The 21,187-nt window shown below is 51.9% G+C and overlaps 1 protein-coding gene across 3 annotated transcripts; it reads right to left on the reverse strand.

The window, feature by feature from the left end:
- Window positions 1-10,302: 10,302 nt before the first annotated feature.
- On the reverse strand, window positions 10,303-18,272 carry LGALS12 (galectin 12; the record flags this gene model as incomplete). 3 transcript variants are annotated; one of them, XM_079707319.1, is made up of 9 exons in its annotated part: window positions 10,303-10,449; window positions 10,913-11,063; window positions 12,899-12,987; window positions 13,611-13,637; window positions 14,275-14,313; window positions 14,876-14,995; window positions 15,848-16,061; window positions 16,156-16,244; window positions 18,204-18,272. In XM_079707319.1, the coding sequence occupies 9 exons, from the start codon at window positions 18,270-18,272 to the stop codon at window positions 10,303-10,305; spliced, it is 945 nt and encodes a 314-aa protein (XP_079563445.1). The 3 variants fall into 3 exon arrangements, with proteins under 3 accessions (XP_079563445.1, XP_079563447.1, XP_079563446.1); XM_079707321.1 differs by lacking the exon at window positions 14,275-14,313; XM_079707320.1 differs by lacking the exon at window positions 13,611-13,637.
- Between the last annotated feature and the right edge of the window lie 2,915 nt (window positions 18,273-21,187).

A 21,187-nucleotide genomic window follows, 5' to 3' on the forward strand; every position in this document is an offset into this window, starting at 1 on the left:
GTCCCTAATCCTCAAGCCAGAGTGGTAGTGGCTGTGGTGACACCATGGAGGATGGCCAGATAGAGTGGCCATTCAGGAGGGTCCCTGGTGGCAGAGGCCACTGAGGAAGCAGGAGCACATGGGGATCAGGCCCTTCTGAGACCACACCCAGCACATGCCGGGAATTAGCAGAGGAATAGTCTGAGGCAGCTAATTTAAAGAAAACAAAAAAAACCCAAAACAACTTTATTTTGTAAGAGCAGTTTAGATTCACAGCAAACCTGAGAAGAAGGTACAGAGATTTCCGTTCATCCCCTGTCCACGCCCACAGCATGCAGAGCCTCCCCCGTTATCAGCATGCCAGGCCAGAATGGTACATTTGGTTACAGCTGATGAATCTACATAGACACATCATAAACACCCAGAGTCCATAGTTTACCTTACGGGTCACTCTTGGTGTTGTACGTTCTACGGATTTGGACACGTATAATGACATGTATCTACCATTATAGTATCATACAGAGTAGTTTCACTGACCTAACAATTGAGGTGGCTAATTTTCAGCATTCAACCCAGGGGCAGCTAAGCCATGGGCAATTTGGGCATAGAAAGATAGTGTCATTCCATCTGGTAGTCCCAGAGGGGTGAGGACTAGATCTCAGGAAGGATCCTATGTGCTCGTCCCTCCCTTCCCGCATCTCCAGCATCCAGTGAAGGGCCTGGCTTGGAACAGGAGCAAAGCAGTTGTGCAGGCAGGAGGGCTGGAGGCTGAAGGGGCCAAGATTCCTGCCCAGTTCCTCTGCTCTCTCACCCCAAGGCGCCCCGTTAGCCAGGGCCGGGCCAGACACGGTCCTCATCGGAGAACATGTAAGGACTACTCAATCCATCCCTAGATGTCCCCAGATGTCTAAGACCATGGCCAGGGCACTGACAACAGCAGCCAGTGGAAAGGCAAGACTTCAGCTGTGTCTCTACTTGGAAAGGAAATGGAGCAGGATGTAGGCACGGAGCAGCACAGAGCAGCACAGAGCAAGGCTAGCTGCTGCACCCTTCCCCCTTCCTGTGAAATCTGAGACACCTCTCCCCGGACCTGGTTGGTTTTCAGTAATGGGAGGAGTCTGGCTTGTTCCTTCCCAGCTGCACACCGGGAAAGGAGCCAGCCGCCCACTGAAACTTCCCTAATTCAGAAACATTGGGCTACTTGGGAGGGGAGATTTCAGAGTCAGAATACAGAAGTGCAAATGCGCTTTCTAGGGCAGGACAAATGCCTTGGGGGATGGAGGAGGCACCAAACTCCAGTCAGTGGCTGAGGCAGAATAGGTGGGATGCGCTCACTCCCCAAGTCCCAGGGTCCCCCCTCACCCCCGACACCCCCCCCCCCAGCTTCTCCCCCACGTCGCCCACAGCACCCGCCGCTCCTCCCCGCGGAGGTCCCTGCCCCTCACTGCGCTGGAGGCAGAGGAGGCTCTCTCTGCCCAAAGACCTCACGGTCCTACAGGAAAAGGGACTTTCAAACACCAAATATATTTTCGCATGAAAGCCTTCTCAAGACAGGCTCTGGCAGCCAGACTGAGTGAGGCCTTAATACGAGCGGAGCTGTCCTCTCACCACAAAGTCGGTGATGGGAACTTTCAGGGCACTTACCGAAGCCATCTGGAGGCCAGGGCTGTGTCTGGGGTTCAGCTGTTCCTGAACCCAGTTTTATGTTAAAGTTAAGATTTTTTTATTTTTATTTTTTTGCGGTGCGCGGACCTCTCACTGTTGTGGCCTCTCCCGTTGCGGAGCACAGGCTCCGGACGCGCAGGCTCAGCGGCCATGGCTCACGGACCCAGCCGCTCCGTGGCATGTGGGATCTTCCCGGACCCGGGCACGAACCCGTGTCCCCTGCATCGGCAGGCGGACTCTCAACCACTGCACCACCAGGGAAGCCCTAAAGTTAAGAATTTTGCTTTCACTTTCCTTCTGACACTGTTGAAAAGCTTTAAACACTAAACATTTTTTTTTTAAGGGAGACTAAAGATTTGCTTTAATTGGAAAGGTCAGTAGTTACCTACATCAAAACATGGAATCACCGAGGCTTTAAAGCCACCTAAAAGCAGTCAGAGTAGGAGGGAGACCTTATAATCTGCTCCTGCTTGAGAAAACCAAGGTGTCTTTCAACAAAAACCTGGACAACTATTCCTACTCCAGGAAGGGGGGCATTTAGAGGTGCCAACCCCGAGTGCACTTACCTAGGCCATCATAAAAACTCCAGGAAATATTAGGTCAGAAGCCATGGGAGAGGCCAAATGGGGTGCTGCGCTCCACAGGGCAAGCCTTCAGGGGGTGGGTGCCTTGGAGCACATGGATCCCAGGAGTTCATTGCCCCTGTAGGACACATTTGGCTGCAAGAAGCAGAACTTAACTAAAAGAGGTTTTGACAGCCTGGATAGTCACTGTCTCCGTAACAAAAAGACAGAGGCAGGTGACTCAGGTTCAGTTCAGCAGCTCACCAAGGCCACCAAGGACCCAATCATTTTACAAATCTGAGGAAAAATATAAATTCAAAGTTTGCAAAGTTCAACAAATCCCAAGCAGGATAAAAACGAAGAAAATCACACAAAGGCACAGCATAACCAAATTGTTGAAAAGCAATGTTAAAGAGAAAAGTCTTAGAATCAGCTAGAGAAAAAAGACACATTAAAAACAGTAGAACAGTTTATCACCAGAAACAGAATAAGCCAGAAGACAATTAAGCTAAAATATTTTTCAAGAGCAAAAGTGAAAGAAAAATGTATTCTGATAAATAACACTTAGGAGAATTCATTGCCAGCACTCTTGCACTATAAGAAATATATTTCCTCTTTCACCTCAATCAGTTTTCACCTCATGTATTTGAAGCTCTGTTGTTTGGTACATTCATATTTGCAATTGCTGAATATTCTTGGTGGATTGACCCCTGTATTATTATAAAATGTTCCTCTCTGTCCCTGGTCATTTTCTTTGCTCTGAAGCCTACTTTTTCTGATATTATTATGGTCTCCCTGCTCTCTTCTGAGTAATGTTTGTGTGTGTATATTTTTTCTTTCTGTTTACTTTTGACCTGCACATATCATTATATCAATACTTGAAATGAGTTTCTTGTAGACAACATGCTTTTTTTAAAATCCATTCTATCGATCTCTCTCTTTTTTTTTTTTTTGCGGTACGCGGGCCTCTCACAGCTGTGGCCTCTCCCATTGCGGAGCACAGGCTCCGGTCGCGCAGGCTCAGTGGCCATGGCTCACGGGCCCAGCCGCTCCGTGGCATGTGGGATCTTCCCGGACCGGGGCACGAACCCGTGTCCCCTGCATCGGCAGGCGCACTCTCAACCACTGCGCCACCAGGGAAGCCCTCGATCTCTCTTTTAATTGATTTATTAAACCATTTGTATTTTATGTAATTGTTGATACGTTAGGGGCATCGGTCTGCCATAACACTGTTTTGAACACTTTCTTTGTTCCTTCTGTTTTTTGTCCTTCTGCTTCACTTTTCTTGCCTTTGTATGTCTTACCTGAACATTTTTAGAATTCTATTATCTATAGTGTTTTTGTAGATTTTTTTGGTGGTGGCTCTAGGTATTATATTATCGTTATAATTGATGAACCCACATTGACACATCATTATCACCTGAAATCTATAGTTTACATTCACATTCACTCTTCCAAGGGACATTTTTATGTAGTTTTGGGGGCCTCTTTCTCTGCAGCTCCGTGTTCTCTGGTACCCTGCTCCTTGAATCCCAGTGGTCTTAGAAAATCCCTGAACTCTTATCTGCTTCCTGCACTTAATGAGACTGTCAGTCTACCTCTGACTCTGTTTACCTGCACCAAGGTTTGGGAAATACCCTCAGGCATAAGTCTGGGCGCATGTGAGCCTTGCCTCCATCACGTCCCTTCTATCAAGGATCTTTGTTGCTGTCCAGTGGCTACAAACCCTTTTGAAAATAGTTCAGAGATTCACAGGAAGTTGCAAAGATAATACAGAGAGGTCCTGTTATCTTCAGCCAGTTTCCCCCAATAGTTACATCGAACAAAACTATAGTACAATATCAGAACCAGGAAATTGTCATCGGTACAAGTGTGTGTACAGTTTTATGTCATTTTATCACATGTATAGATTCATGTAACCGCCATAACCACCAGGAGACAGACGGTTCCGTTACGACAAAGCTCTCCCTCAAGCTACCTCTTTATAATCACAGCTCTTCCTCTCCCTCCTACCATTGCTAACCCCTGGAAAACGCTTATCTGTCCTTTATAATTTTGTCTTTCTTGAGAATGCTGTATAAATAAAATCACACATGTGAAGTTTTGGGATTGGCTTTTTTCACTCAACATATTTCCCTCGTATTCATCCAAGTTGTTGCCTGCATCAACAGTTTGTTTCTTTTTTATTGCTGAGTAATATTCCTTGATATGGATGTATCACTGTTTGTTTAACAGTTCACTTGTTGTAAGATAATTTTGGTTGTTTTTAGTTTTTGGCTATTACAAATAAAGCTGCCATGAACAATTGTGTCCAGGTATTTATGTGAACATAAATTTAATTTCCTGCTTCCGTGTGTGATGGGCCAACTGCATACTGTGGTCCCCTTCTCAGGCTTTGGAGTTTTGATCAAAGTTTGGTCAGTGAATCATAGACTGAGCAGTGCAGATGAAACCAAGAGTGAGGCGCTGCAGTCCATCTAGAAGGCCGGGCAGGAGAGCACACTCAGCCTGGGCTCCATGATGTCTACGCTATGTCCTCTTGATTGATGAGGGAAAATCCGTAGTGGATTGGCTCCCTCACTTCCCTTTCCTGGGCTTGGGAACAGTGGGCACCAGCTGCAATTTTGAAAACTTGTATAAGGATTCTGTTATTACATAAGAGCCTCTTTTCCCTGGGGGACTATGACGTCTTTGTAGAGTGGGCATTTCCTTTCTGTGACCACAGACTACATGTCTGGCACATGGGGAGGGGGAGGCACTGTGAGTGATACATGCGGGGATCTGGTCCTTGTTCTAGAAGCTGTGTCTGTCTGGGTCTTGGGGTCCAGCTTGCTCACGCCCAGTTCACAGAGGAGCCTCAATACTGAGTCTATGGGGGAAACCTTGGGTCTCTGGGAGGTGAACTAATCCCTGTCTTTCCTCCCTCTGCTGCTGGTGAGGGTTTAGACCCTTCTCAGTCCCCAAACAGCACCTCTGTCCCCCTTTTCCTTTCACAGTCTTTTCCTCACAGTTCAAGACCATTCTAGTTTAAGCTGTGCAATATCCAGCAGCGTTGATTTTCTGTGTGATTGAAGTTCTAGGCGGGGTTGGATTCAGCTCAGTGGTATGCAGCTGAAAAAGATAAGCTGCGTTCGTACATTTATGCCAGGAAACGGGACAATTCCAGGAAGGCATGTATCATCATCTTAAAAAAAGGCAGTTGTCTGGCCTAGTTCCAGAAGGGAACTTCCCCACCCCTAGTGACCATCCTGTTTCTTCATCCAGATGGGGGCCAAGGGTAGACTTCAGCTCAGCATTGCTATTGACAGTGCCCTGGTCATGGTCTTAGACATCTGGGGACATTTAGGGATAGAGTGAATAGTCCTTACATGTCCTCCAGATGGAGACCATCTCTGGCCCTGCCCTGGCTGACAAGGTGCCTTGGGATGAGACAGCAGAGGAGCTGAGCAGGAGTCCTGGCCCCGCGGAGCCTCCAGCTCTTGCGTGCACAATTGCTTTGCTCCTGTCCCAAGCCAAGCCCCTCAGTGGATGCTGGAGATGCAGAGAGGGAGGGACGAGCACACAGAATCCTGCCTGAATGGAGATCCAAGTCCAGAGGGGTGAGACAGGAACAGGGAATCACAGCACGACACAACCATGGGGGAGACGGGGAGGTCCTGGGCGCCTGGGGACCCAGAGGGTGGCAGCTGACCAGGCTGGGGCCTGCAGGGCAGCTTCTCAGATGTGGGGGGTCTGATGGGGGAGAAGAGGAAGGGGGGTATGGGGCAGGGTGTGGGGTCAGAGAGAACTGGATGTGCACAGGAGCAGAGGCAACGACAAGCAGTGGGTCAGGGAAAGGGCAAGTCATCCAGTCAGCCTGGGTGGAGCAGGGAGGGCGAGGAGAGGTGAGGAGGGCAGGTCAAGAAGGGCTGTGAGCTGCCCAAAGGACCTGCCCTGTGCTCTGAGGTCAGAGGAAGGTCATGGGCAGACGTGCCCTTAGGAGGCAGGTCACAGAGGGTCTTGGGGAGACTGGATGTGGAGTGATGGGAGCGGGGGTGGGCAGTGAGGGTGCCGAGGGGGTCACAGAGGCAGGGACGGGGCTGCCCTGGACCAAGTCAGTGGATGGGAGATGGACGAGGCAGTGAATTTAGGAGAAACTTCCAGGGTTGGCATTGACCGGACTTCGTGATTGGATGCAGGTGGCAGGAGTTGGGGTGAAGGAGGGGCAGAGGGAATGGATGCACTAGGGAGATGGAAGACTTGGGATGGTCCTCTTTTGGGACTGGGAAACCTGGGGGAGGGGTTGGAAGGGGGGATGTCATTCCCCAGATCAGGAATGTAGAGGGAATAGAAAAAGTATTAGTTCTTGCAGCTGGGGTGCCCTGGGGTGGAACATGGACTGTGAGGAATGGGGTGAGGAAGGGAAGAAAGTCAGGACCATGGGGTGCCTAGTGAGAGATGTGGGCAGAGGAAAGACCCAGCTCGAACTCTTCACACAGGTGACCTTGAACAAGTCACCGCCCTTGAGGGCCACATGGCAGGTGTCCACCCCACTGCAGACAGCTGTGTGATCCCACAAGGTCCTGGTCCCTGGCCGAATTGCCTGTTGGGTCACATTAAGATCCTTCAACTTGCATCTTCAGGACATCAGCTCTGAGGGAAGGGCATCCTGAGGCCAGGAGGGGATCTAAGTGGGGGGCCTAATGTGACCCTGAACACCACGCGCAGGGGGTGCTGGGCTCGAAGGTCAGTGTACAAGAAGGGCAGGGACTCAAGACTGACTGCTCAGTGCTGTCCTGGGTGGGCCTGGCTCTTGGACATGTTGGAAAGATGCTGTACATACCATGTCATGAGTACACATGTGCAGAAACACATCCACACAGCCCTGGGCATGTGAAGGCACATCTGAATGAACGTGTACTCAGCCAGCACAGTCCCTGGACCCTCCCTCCTTTCCCATGTCTCAGTGGGTGGGGGTGGTGGTGAGGGTGCCAGCCGAGACAACTGCTTGCACTTTCTGAGTTTCCCACCAGTTGATGAAGCTGAAGCATCCCCCCTTTCCCCGAAAGAAGCCACTCTGGGCGGTGGGGCTCACGTTCATGTACATCTGGCTGTTCTAGGGCAGGCAGGCCAAACACTACACCTGGAGACCTGGTTGAGATTTTTCAAAGTGGCTACGAGATGAGAACGTGATCCATCTGGCCCCCGCAAGCAGAGAAGGATTTTCTGTCTAAATATCATCCCTTGAGCTTGGAAGCATGAATGTGTGCACACTGAATTGTGTTCTTTTCCATTGATGAGTTGTGCCATGTGCAGTGTTGTCTACCAGGGAAGTTTTTTGAGTCTAGAAATTCAGGCTTTTATAAAGGGTAAGTAATATAGGCACCCTCTGCCTAGCATGTACCAAAATTCTAGATTCCCAGAAGGAAACTTGGTATTCAGCATAAACTATATATATATATATATATATATATATATATATATATATATATATATTTTTTTTTTTTTTTGCCGTACGTGGGCCTCTCACTGTTGTGGCCTCTCCCGTTGCGGAGCACAGGCTCCCGGATGCGCAGGCTCAGCGGCCATGGCTCACGAGCCTAGCCGCTCCACGGCATGTGGGATCTTCCTGGACTGGGGCACGAACCCATGTCCCCTGCATCGGCAGGCGGACTCTCTACCACTGCACCACCAGGGAAGACCTGGCCAATTGATTTTTGACAAAGTGGCAAAAGCACTTCAACAGAGGATAGATAGTCTTTTCAAAAATGTTACTGGAATAATTGGACATCCAAATGCAAAAACCAAATCAAACCAAACCAAAAGAAACCTCATAAAACTTCAACCTAAACTGCACAACATAATTAACAATTAATTTAAAAGGGATCATAGATCTATATGTGAACTATGAAGTATAATACTTTTAGAAGAAAACAAAGGAGAAAATCTTCATTAGGCAAAAACTTCTTAGATATGACACCAAAAATACAATTCAAGAAAAAATTGATGAATTGGACTTTATCAAAATTAAAAACTTTTGCTCTGTGAAAGAAACTGTTTAGAGAATGAAAAGATAAGCTAAGACTGGGAGAAATTACTTACAGATCACATATTTGACAAAGGACATTTATCCAGCCTATATAAAGAAACTCTTAAAAGTCAATGATAAGAAAACAAACAACTCAATTAAAAATGGAGAAAAAATCTGAACAGGCACTGCACCAGAGAGAATACACAGATGGAAAATTAGCACATAAAAAGATGCTCAATATCTTTAGCCACTAGGCAAATACAAATTAAAGCCACAATGAGATACCTCTACACACCAATGAAGATGGCTAACATAAAAAATACCGACAGGGCTTCCCTGGTGGCGCAGTGGTTGGGAGTCCGCCTGCCGATGCAGGGGACACGGGTTCGTGCCCCGGTCCGGGAAGATCCCACATGCCGTGGAGCGGCTGGGCCCGTGAGCCATGGCCGCTGGGCCTGCGCGTCTGGAGCCTGTGCTCCGCAACGGGAGAGGCCACAGCAGTGAGAGGCCCGTGTACCGCAAAGAAAAAACCCCCGACAATTATGAGTATTGATGAGCATGCACAACAACTGGAAATCTCATAGATTGCTGGTGGGAAAGCAAAATTCCCAAAACTACTCTGAAAGAACTCTGGAAAATTGTGACAGTTTCTTATAAAGTTAAACATGCATTTACCATATGATCCATCAATCTCACTAGTAGGTATTAACCCAAGAGAAATGAAAAGTTACATTCATACAAAGACTTGTATACAAATGATTTTTGCTGCTCTATTCATTAATTGTCAAAAACTGAAAACCACCCAGATGTTCTTCAGTGGGTCAATTGTGGTACAACAGAATACTACTGAGTAATAAACAGGAATGAGTCACTGATACATACAGCAACTTAGATTAACTTCCAAAGCGTAATGCTGATGGAAAGAAATCAGTTTCAAAAGGTCCCATCCTACCTGATTCCATTTATATGACATTCTCAAAAACACAAAATATAGTAATGGAGAGCAGATCAGGGAGTTACTGGGGGTTAAGGGAGGGGGTGGAGGAGGTGCAGTTACACAGAAGTAACATCAGGGAATTTTTTGGAATGATGGAGTTGTTATATATCTTGATTGTGGTAGCGGCCACACAGATCTACATATATGTTAAAACTCAGAATTTTACCCACCCCCAAAAGTCAATTTTATTGTGTTAACTAAAAAATAAAATAAAAAGTAAGGATAACCACTAGAAGTATAAAATGGAATTTACAACTTCCAAATCAGCATAAGAAAAAAAAGGGGGAGGGTGTTAAAGAAGACTTTATCAATCCAATAGCAAGTAAGAGAGCTGAAAATATGACGAAAAATAGCAACGGTAAATAGAAAACACAAAATAAGACGGTATAATATAAATAAAACCAAATACTCCAGGAATCACAGCAGTAGAACTATGGCCAGGCACGTGGTCATCCCGTGGAGGACACTTCCAGCCTCCCTTGCAGATAATGTGGCTGCGTGACTGAGTACTTGCCAATGAGATGTGAGTGTAAATAGCGTGTGCTAATCCCAGGTCTGGGCTTATGACATCAGATGGGCCTTGTCCATATTCTCTATTTGCCTTCTCAGTGGTTGAAACCTAGATATGGTGGCTACTGAGCTTCTGCCATGCAGGTGATGCTGATGCCCTGGGGGTGGTGGGATGATGACTAGGATGACCCAGAAGGTCACTGACCTGGACGATTTTTCTGTTTAGATGAGAAGGAAATAAACATCTAAATGTTTAAAGCCGCTGTATTTTGGAGTACCTTCATTAGGCTACAAAGCCTGCCTCCTTGTCTAGGCCCTGAAGGAAGGCAGAGCCAAATCCCAGGCTCCTGGTGGAGGGAACTGCAGAGTTTCCAGAGCCTTCACACTCTTGTGCCCTCTTTCTGCTGTGGGGTCCAAAGCACCTGCAGACTCAGGCTCCTGGTTCCAGAAGTGAGCCAGGCCTGACACCGTGTTGACAGGTGGAGATTTTAATGAGGGTAGGAGAGTGGGGCCATCTGGTGGGGCCCCGGCTATAGGCTGGCCCTCTTCTTCTCCGGCTGGGCCCTCTGGATCCCTCCTCAGTAGTGGACGCAGTAGAGCTGGACGCTGCCACTGATTCGCAGCTCCCGCAGTCGCTCCAGGGCCTGCTGGCCCAGGCTGGTGGCCCCCACGCCCTGCCCACTGAGCGCCAGCTTCAGCTCTCCCTCTTGGCATAGGAGCAGAACCTGGGAAAGGAGGGCATGGGGTTCTGCAGGCTTCCAGACCGTCCCTTGCCTGCCTGATGCCCCACCTGGCAAGGACACAAAGACTGGACCCATGGGGCACCCAGTGGTGGAAAAGACCAGGACTAGGGGCCCAGCTCATCATCAGCCCTTCCACAAGGATCTGCCCAGGACTTGCCCTCAGTTTCACCATCTGTAAAAGGGGTCGTTGCTCTCCCTGGACGAGTGGTCTCAACCTCAGCTGCACACTGGAGTCATTAGGGGGGCTTTTTGATAATGCTGAGGCCAAGGCCCCCCCTGATTAATTAAAGAGGGCTTTCTGGGCATGGGATCCCCAGCCCAGATCTCCTCTCCCCCAACGGGCACTGGCTTCCCTGCCCCCCCCCGACACACCCCCAGTCTCCCGGATGGGAATGCAGCTCTACACTCCACCCCGGAGGGACCAGGCATATTGGCTCCGACCCACCTCAAAGAATCGCTGCGGGTAGAAGAGGAAGGGGGCCAAGATCAGTTTCTTCCGGCCCCAGCGGGAAACCCAGGCCAGAGTTCTGTCGGCGAAGGAAGCTCTGAGCGTCACAGGAACGTGGGCGGCCTCGTCCAGCAAACTGAGCGTGAAACTGCGGAAAGGGGCCGGAGAAGGGGCTTGAAGCCTTGCTAAGTGCCAGGTGCGGTGCTAAGCCTTGATGTCGGTGGCCCAGGGCAGACTTAACCTGTAGAAATGTTCTGGCTGGTCCACGGTATTCTTCAACTTTAAAGTAATACCATTTTCAAAACTTGAGAGAGTTTATATAAAAGATAGCTTTCAGCTTCTCTTTTAAATAATTAGAAGATCTGGCATCAGAAGATCTACAGAAATATTCTTTCCACTTCACCACATTCCCAACCTGGTGCCTCACTATTTATGTGACCTGCCTGGCCTCTGAGGACACGTGAATTCATGGCCCTTGAGAGAGAGCAGTAAAATCATTCACTGTGTCATTAATAATAACCATGTGAATTGAGCTAAGATAAGCACCTGGTCTCCTGTCTCCAAGCTTGGGGAGGAGTGGGGGTTCTTTCCTTCCCTGGGAACTTTTTCATTTTCCCATTTTCCCTGGGATTATCTTTCTCCTTTTTTTCTGATGGGGGAACTCAGCACTCTAGGCTAAGAGAGGTGTAGTGACTTGCCCAAGACCACAGTTTTTAATCCAATCCAGTCATGCCCGGCTTTGGAGGCTCATGCTACCCAGGGCTGTGCTGCACGCCTGCCCATAATTCACAGGCCTGATCAAGAGCATGCAGGGCAAGGGTTAACGAGGTCAGTGACTTCAAAAACAAAAACAAAAACAGGGCTTCCCTGGTGGCGCAGTGGTTGAGAGTCTGCCTGCCGTTGCAGGGGACATGGGTTCGTGCCCCGGTCCGAAAAGATCCCACATGCCGCGGAGCGGCTGGGCCCGTGAGCCATGGCCGCTGAGCCTGCGTGTCCAGAGCCTGTGCTCCGCAATGGGAGAGGCCACAACAGTGAGAGGCCCACGTACCGCAAACAAAACAAAACAAAACAGAAGCGGGTAGGGCAGGGAGAACATAGGGCACTAGCCTTACTTCCCTGGCCCTCCGCCAAAAGCATTCTGATATCACCACATTTGTGGACCACTTGCTATGTGCCTGGCACAATTCTCCGTATTTACACCATCCCTGAAGCTGGCACTATTTTTATCCCTTTTTACAGACAAGGAAACTAAGGCACAGAAAGGAAAGTAACTGCTGTGAAGTTGCACAGGTTTTAAGTGTCCTCAGCAGAAGTCAAACCCAGGAAATCTGGCCCAGAAAAGTCATGAAATCCAAATCAATTCCAGGAGGAAGGAAGGGAGGAGGGAAGGAAGGATGGAGGGGAAGAAGGAAAGGAAAGAAGGAAAAGGAAAGAAACAAAGGGAACGAGAAAGACACGTCTAACTGGCTTGGAATCTGCAGGTTTGGGAAATGGAGCATGAGCACCCCCTATGGGAGAAGTCAGGAAGCATCCACTTGGTTACCGCGTCCCTCCAAGTCCCCACCTCCCAGCACTGGGCCTCTTCTCTGGGGTCGCCTGGCTGTGTTTCCTAAACCAGGGCACTGTGGGAGGTCACATCCTCTCTCTGGGTCTCAGCCTGTGCCTTTAAAGGGCCTTTCCTGAGGCTCCAGCTGGGACCTGCGGTGAGAGGCTGGTTGGCCTGACCACATGCACAGGCAGGGACAATACTCCCAGAGTGGGAGCTGCTGGTGCCACGAAGGCGCCAGAGCCCCGGACCCAATCCCAGATCAGACTTTCACAAGCTCTGCGACCTTGGGCAACTGACTTCTGCTCTCTGCTCCTCTGTTTCCTGATCTGGAAGATGGGGATTGAGTAGTGGTGCTGGGGCTTAAAGCGGCGATGTTTATCAAGCTTGTGCCTGGCACAGAGATGCCCCTGCTCCCCCGACGTCTGCATACTTACTCCTTTGGCTCTGGCAAGACCAGCCCCCTCACTATGATGACCTGTCCGGGCCAGAGACCCTGGGGAAGGGCACGCGAGCAGGGCACCTCCTGAAGGAACACGGGAAATGACTGAGAGGGGGACTCCCAGAGGGGCTCGGGGAGGGATACTGCCCCTAGGAGCTGCTTCATGGGCTGCCCTCAGGGGCCAGGGAGCCCCGGGGCTGGTTAATCTCTGCCTCTAGGCCTGCAGCCAGGAGGAGACAGCTCTGCTCAGTTATTAAACACCTACTTCAGGCCTGTCTCCAGTACTCGGCTCTCTCTGGCCTCCCCGCCGCCCGCCCAGCCCCCGTGCTGGGAGCCCCGAATGCTGTGCTCCAAACTGTAATGGCTCATTCATTGGTCTGCCCCCCTACCAGCCTGTGGGCAGCTGGGGGGGCTGGGACTGATTCGTCTCTCCATCCTAGAGCCTGGCTCTGGGCCTAGCACGGGAGAGTATCAGATAATTGTGTGCAGAATAGATGGAGAAACGGTAAAATGAAGCTGGAGCTTCAGCCTGAAGTCGACTGGCCCACCCATAGCCTGCAGTTTCCTATAAAGAAGGGGAGACCCTGATGCTGAGGCCATATGGCACCAGCATACGGGATATGAGTGGGCGGGGGTGCCCTCCCACTCCTGATGGAGCAGGTGAGGGACTGTGCCTCTGCCAGGCCGAGGAGGAGGAGGTCACTCACCAGGCTGGGGCTCTTCAGCAGGAAAGGCTGTCAAGGAAAGAAAGAGGGGACATGGAGGCCACACGGTGTTCGCTCATTGAAAGGGAGCCTCTTGATATTATTCTTAAAAAAATGGGGATATTTGGGGTTTGCCCCTCTCAGAGATAATACGGGAAGATGACTGGAACCCCAGTGGGGCCCTCTTGAATTCAGATGGACACCAGCTCTGGAATAATGCAGAAGAAGTGGACGGTGGGTGAGGCGGGGGGGCGGTCCTGTCATTCACTCACTCTGTGGCTCTGAGCAAGTCCCTGGGCGTCATCTCCCCTGCTGCCCTGCTGGCCAACCGCTACCTCACAGGGATGCTAAGAACTGAAAGCTCCAACTGAGACGGATCTTCTGATAGGAAGACCGGGGCCCTGCCCGTTCCGGGAAGCCAGCCTACCCCAGCCATCCTCCTGAGCTGGCCCTGGTGCTGGGAGAGGCAAATCCAGGCTCCCAGGGACTGAGGTGGGGCCAGCTGTCTCCATGGCAACCGCACAGGGAAGGAGGGGGCAGCCGGGCCTTGTGCAAAATGAGCAGCAGCCCAGAGAGGGGCAGGTCCCGCTGTGGGGGGAGGGAGAGCCAGCGGCTCAGCTGGCGTGGCTGGGACCGCGAGGGCCAACCCTGCCCCCAGGAGACTCACGTGTCCGACCGGATACTCGCTACCGCCCTCCACAAATGGCTGTTAGGAGAGAGAAAAAGCAACAGGCCAGATTCGGGACCACTGCAAGCCCCAGAGCTTGATTGATTTGGCTCCCACCTGCCCTCCAGTGCCTGGGAGCAGGCAGAGGCCAGCTTTGGCCTTGATAGCTCCTCCTCTCCCCCGAGGCCTTGTCAGGGCTTCTCAAACCCGGCATTTTGAGCATGCCGATTCCTGGGCCAAACCTCTGACTTACTGAATCAGAATCTCTGATGGCGGGTCTCAGAAATCTGCATTTTTAATCAGCTCCTCAGCTGGGAACGATAGCCCACGGGTTCAAGACTCCAAGTCATTTGCCTTCCGGCCACTGCTCCTCATTGACCAGACGCCATGCCCAGGATAGGATTTTGCCCGAGGCTCTTGGACCCACTTCTGTGGTCCTCTCACCCCTCCTCATGTCCAACACCTGGATGGATGCCCTCCACCTTGGCTATAATTGGTGTGACATGGCTTGTCTGGGGCGGGAGGGGATCCTGGGCCTGTCTAGGCATCAGGGTAAGTCAGAGGCTGCCGCCACCCAGGACTTGGCCCCAAGGGAACTTACGCTGACGTTCAGGAATCCAACGGCCGTCACCAAGATATCTCCATATATGCCCAAGGTGTCTACACGAGACAGCGGGAGTTGGTAGCGGTAATGGAGAAAGTGTTGTCCATTTACACTCACCTAGAGAGACAGACAGACTAGGCTGGCTCAGCAGCAGCTGATGTTCCTGAGTTCATACTAACGTGCCAGGCAACATGAATTCAGAAATCCTTTCTGGAATTTTCCTCATTTAACTTCACACCAACTCTACAAGGCAGGCATGTTTTACAGACCAGGTGCCCGAGGCTTGGGGAGCTTAAGTAGCCTCCCCAAGTTTGGGGAGCTGGCAACTTCAACGCCCCTCCTGGCCCCTGACACCCCATGCTGGCCCCATTTCGCCTCTCAGCTGACCCACCAGCAGCTGGAGCAGCAGCCCCCGAGCCCTCCCCACCATCCACAGGTGAGGAGCCTCCGGAGGCTGTGTGACCCCTGTCCCACAGGTCCCCCCCTCCACTGCTGGCTCCCACCAGCTCCCTCTCCCCTGGAGAAGTCTGAAGATCTTCCTGGCAGGAGTTCACATCAGCGGTGGAAGCCTTGAGGCTTCACTCTCCCTGTCCCTTCCCCCCTCTTCCGTGAGATGGGGAGAAGGAAAGTGCCCCATTGTTGTGAGGCTGCAGTGAGCTGATATTTAAGGGATGAGAACAGTGCCCGGCATACTGCAGGTGCTCTCTAGACGCTCCCTGTGATGGTGGCAGTGGCACCCTCTGCAGGGCCGGCACCATAGGGCCTGCTGAATGCTGCCATGTGTATCGGGCCAAGTGGGCCCAGGGCAGCTTGGAACCGGGCTTGGCAGCTCCTTGGTCCTCTGGGTACTGGACTCTGTGCCCCATCCCCCCAACTGCCCCTTAACACCATGACATGGGGAACTCGGCTGAAGGAAAGAGAAGCAGAAGGACACAAGTTCTAGACCCCCTGATTTCCCCTTCCATTCACCTTCATCTCCTCATTTCCAAAGAGAAAGAGGATGAGGAAGCTCGCTCCTCTCTGCAGGGCCAGATGGGGCCACCGGGCCTCGGCTTGCCAGCGCCCACCGTGCAGGGTGTTGCAGATGACGTGCGGCTTGGTGGTGTGGAAGCGAGGGTTGAAGTGGATGGCGATATCTGGCTGGGGGTGCAGGCTGCAGCCGCACTGGAAGTCCACCTGGAACCTAGGGGAGATGTGGCCCCCAAAGGGCACCTCTGGTCAGAGACTCCCGGAGACCCTGAAGGTAGAGAGGAAGCCCTGTGGAGCACTCCCCTTACCTGCGTGCATTTAGAGGGACCGCTCCCTGGAGCACGACCATCTTGCCTGCTCGCAGGCCACCAAAAATTGTCGTGACATAAGGAACCACCTGAACAAGGGGAGAAACTCATCCATACAGGGTTGAAGAAAGGGCCTAGGGACCCCTGGGTCGGGGGTGCGGTGGGGAGGGAAGAGGAACAAGAAGACTCAGCTCTCCCACCCCAAACAGAAAATGTCCTAATGGGGAAAAATTAGTTTTCTCTGAAGTGTTCTCTTCCATCTACTCCCCTTTCCTGGACCACCACACATCAAAGCCACACTGCACGGGCAAACCAGATTCAGCCCCACTGCCCCCTTGGAGCGCCAGCCCAGCCCCTTACCCCAGCTCCTAGGGCACAGTAGTGTCCCCAGTGAGGCTTACTGTTCCCTGGCTGCCACCCTGGCCTCTAGAAGCCTGGTGTCGAGGCTTCCCAGGGACTGTTTACTGGCCAGAGCCTGGGAAGTGGGAGGCAGAAGGGTGGACAAAATGGGATCTGAGCGCAGACCCTGATATGGACGCCTGGAGAGATACCTGATAATGACCCAGCCTACCTTCCCAGCTCACCTTTCCCCTGGCATTCCTAAAACACAGCGTACACTTTTACCACTCCTGACCCTTTCTGGGGCTGTTTCCTCTGCTCTCCTTCTACCCTGTGAAATCTGACTTGACTTTCCAGGCTCTGACACCTTCTCCAAGCATCATCCATTTTGGTGCCTGAATTATTCCTTCCCTCACCGTGCTCTCCACTGGCATGGCTAGTTTGGCCCTTGGCCATCTGGCTTAGAGGGAGCCGTGTGGCTGGCTGTTCATGCTGGAAGGCACAAGCGCTTCAGAGCCAAAGCCCTGTCTTTCGCTTCTACAGGCTCAGTGCCTGGCCTGGCACAGAGTGGACTCTGAGCAGGTATGTGTAGAATAAATATGAACATGCAGCAGGTACTCATTGGGCAGTATCTCAAGACTGGGCCTCATGCGGTGTTCTCCAACTCCTAGCAGCCTTCAGAAGCCTGAACTGCCCAGAAAGAGCTGAGATCCAACAGTGTTGCCCTCCAGGTGGGATTTCGCAGCTTGCAAAGCAAAGGAGCCACTGTAACCTGGGCGGCTGCTTCATCCCATCACTCAGGCACCTGGGGAGGTGTGGGAGACCCCGGGCTCTCCGAGCACCCACAGCTTAGCCAGGCTCAGCCTGTCAGTCCCTCCTGCTTCCCAGGCTCTGGGCCTGGCCTGTAATTAACTGAGCCAAAGCAGTTCTCCTGGGAGGTGAGGACCAAGTAAAGAGAAAGTGATAATTAGTGCTCATTAGTGGGAGGGTGGAGTCTGCTGGGAGTTCAGCCTTCTGTGAAGCACTGTCAGGCTTCAGGAAATCTGCAGGACACTGGGCTGAAGGAGGAATCGAGGAAACCCCAGCACTATCTCTCACTTGGAGGTTCCGACCTGACTCCCAGGCTGGAGAAGAGCCTGCCCTTCCTAGGGATCAATGTCCCCCAATGATACTACGCACTTCCCCAGACCCTCCTAGCCACCCATCGTACAGTAGGGGACACCACTCTGTCTCCAGGCCCTACTAGATTTTTTTTTTTTTTTTTTTTTTTTTTTGCGGTATGCGGGCCTCTCACTGCTGTGGCCTCTCCCGTTGTGGAACACAGGCTCCGGACGCGCAGGCTCAGCGGCCGTGGCTCACGGGCCCAGCCGCTCCGCGGCATGTGGGATCTTCCCGGACCGGGGCACGAACCCGTGTCCCCTGCATCGGCAGGCAGACTCTCAACCACTTGCGCCACCAGGGAAGCCCAAGGCCCTACTCGTTTTGAAACGCAAGTACCCTGTGAACACAACAGTCATTGACACGCGAGTGGGAATGAGCTGTCAGCCACTTTGCTAAGCTCAGGATGGCCTTCCAGAGCCCATGGGCGGGGGCCAGGAAGACAGGACCTATGACTGAGGGCCTCTCCAGCCCCCAACCTGGGAGACTGGGCCCAGCTGGAAGGGGGAGCCCTGAGACCCAGGGGGTTCCGGACCCGAGCGGCTGCTCACCGGGTGGAAGACTGGCGGCTGCAGGATGAAAGTGTCAGGAAGCGGGTCCAATTTTTCTCCAGGTGACATGGTGGAGGGGGGGCCTCCAACTTGGGCTGCAGATCCTGATTCCAGGAGCCCTGCCCCCACTGGACTGACTCACCTTTCCCAGCCAGATCCTAAATGCCTGGAGCAGCTCTCCCAGCTGTCAGTCTCACCTGCACCTGGCAGGGTCCTTCATAATGGTGCTTGGAGCAGGTCTGGGAGGGCAGCTGTCCAGCGCCCCACCCCAGCTCCAGCCCCACCGGCTGGACTGGGCGTCAGAAGAAATCCGTGTTGAAGGGCGTGAAGCTTGTACTAACTAACCCTTGGGTCTGAAGCACAGAGCCCGTTGCAGAGGGAAGCCAGAGGTTGGCTCCCTTGGGGCCAGCAGGGTTTGTGATTTCCCGGGCTGCAGCCTGAGCCCTCCAGGGGTCAGAGGCAGGGGGGATGGTACACGGGGGCAGGTCCCAGGAGAAGCCCCACCCCCAGCTTCCTGGACACCAAATGAGTGGCTTCCCCTCCCCTCCCCACAAAGGTTTCCATCTCTCTCCCTCATTTCCCCCCGCCTTTCCCCACTCTTCTCCCTTTGGCAAATTTTACAGTCCTTTGGGGCTCCATTTCAGCACTGGGTGGAAATGCCAGGACCCAGCTGGGGTCACAGGAAAGTGGGATGGGGAGAGGTGAGAAAAGGCAGGGAGAGAGAAGACCCTCTTAGGCTCAGAAGAGGGAGTGGTGGGCAGTGGGGAGCACACAGCTGCACCGAAGGAGACCTGGGTTCTTGCTCAGCTTCTGCTCTAATGTGCTGTGTGCCCTGGAACAAGTCACTTACCCTCTCTGGGGCTCCCTTTGATTATCTGTGTATAGAAAGGGTGATCACAGTAGCGTGTCTCCTGTCTCGAAGGGAGGTCTGTATCTGGGGGTGGGTCTAGATTTTTTTTTTTTTTTTTTCAAGCTCCCCTATGATCCTCTGGACTGGAATCATTCCGGTTCTGGTTCAAATTCCAATAAGCCTTTCCCTTTAAAAAGCAGCACAACCTCTCAACTTTATCCTGAGTTGGGAGGCCCCAGGATCTGACCACAGCGTCAGACGTGGCAGCAGGGAATTGCTGGCAGGACCAGGCTGGGCAAAGGCTCAAGGGCACGGGGTGGTGAGGGAACAGTAAGCAGCTGCTCTGATGGTGGGGCGAGTACTTGGGCAGTCCTGCGGAAAGACGTGTGTTAGCCGTGCTGCTGGAGGGCTGCCTGGAAGCTTGTTCGAAATGCAAACTTTTGGGCCCCACCCCAGAACTACTGGGGGTGGGGGCAGAGCCCAGGAATCAGCATTTTAACGTACTCTCCCGGTGATTCTGATGCATGTTAATGTTTGAGAAGCACTGACTTGGGTCCTAACCGGCAGGGCTTGGGATACAGAGCCAAGGTGTTTGTTCAGATCCTGCTGGGTAGGTGGAGCTGCGTGGCTGAAGGTGTTTCGTGGGGGAAATGTGATCAGAGGTGCGTTGAGGAAGGAGGAAAAATGAAAGGTGGAGAAACCGTTTGGGCAGCGACAAGGTTGGCCTTGCCGCTGGGAGTCAGATCTGGGTCCTGGTCCCAGCCTGGCATCCCCCAAATGGTGCCCCTCCCCCACTCCCATCCCAGCCTCAGCGCCTCTTCTGTGAATTGAGGAACCAGGGCCACCATAACGAAATACCATGGACTGGGTGGCTGAGACAACAGGAGTTTATTTTCTCACAGTTCTGGAGGCTAGAAGCCCAGATCAGGAGGTCAGCAGGGTTGGTTTTTTCTGGGGCCTCTCTCCTTGGCTTGCTGATTTTGCGTCCTAATCTCTTCTTGTAGGGAGACTGGTCATATTGGATTAGGGTTCACCCACTTGACCTCATTTTACCTTAATTATCTTTTTAAAGGCCTTATCTCCAGATACAGTCACATCCTATGTACTGGGGGTTAAGACTCAACGTATGCCTTGGGGGTGGGGAACACAGTTCAGCCCATAACAGAAGAGTAGTTATAACTGTTCTCTTTCTGAAACTCCAAGGTATTGCAGGAGTCAGGAGAGGGGGATGCTGAGGGCCTGCAGTGGGAAGGCAGCAGAAGGAAGGCGGATGGTGCATTTCATTTCTCTTTTCAGGTGACCCCAGCTTTTGACAACTGGGAGGGACCTGGTTGGCTTAAAGCACATGTTCAGAACTTGTTGAATCTGATCTAAGAGGCTCCAGAATAAGAGAGGGTCTTAGTGTCTGTTGTTCTGTCTTGGGGTGGGCACAGGGGGGTAAATTCCTCTCCTGAGCCAGAGCGAGGGAAGGACTTGTGGGAGAGCTCCAGGACAGGGCTGATGGTGACCCTGACACTGGCAGGTGGGTTTCTCCTGCCCCAGACTGGCACCCTCCCACCCCATCCTCCCAATTCCCTCCACCCTGTGCTGTTTCCTCAGAGCACTTAACATAACTTATCATTATATATTGAAGAATTGTTTGGAACTTCCCTGGTGGCCCAGTGGTCAAGACTCCGTGTTCCCAATGGAGTGGGCCCGGGTTCGATCCCTGGTCAGGGAACTAGATCCCACATGCCGCAACTAAAAAAAAAAAAAAAACATCCCACGTGCTGCAACGAAGACCTGGTGCAGCCAAATGAATAAATAAATACTTTTAAAAAGAATTGTTTAATGTTTGTCTCCCATTCCCCCTACTCCCCACCTATAAGTTCCATGAGGGCAGATTTATTCTTACATTCTCAGTACCAAGCGAATGCCTGATACAGAGGAAGTGCTCAAAATCTATTTAAAGACTGAATGACTGTAAGAGGTGATGGTTTATGGCTCCTGTCCTCTCTCTGCCTCCTTCTCTGTCTCTCCCCCAGCAGGTGTGGAATTGTGGCCCAAGCACAAAATTGTCCATATACTCTTCTAGCTGGCCACAGATTGTAATTGAGGCAATTTTATTGATATCTGTCAATTACCAGTTAATAGC

This window comes from Hyperoodon ampullatus, assembly GCF_949752795.1.
Source record: "Hyperoodon ampullatus genome assembly, chromosome: 7".
In the NCBI taxonomy this organism is placed as follows: domain Eukaryota; kingdom Metazoa; phylum Chordata; class Mammalia; order Artiodactyla; family Ziphiidae; genus Hyperoodon; species Hyperoodon ampullatus.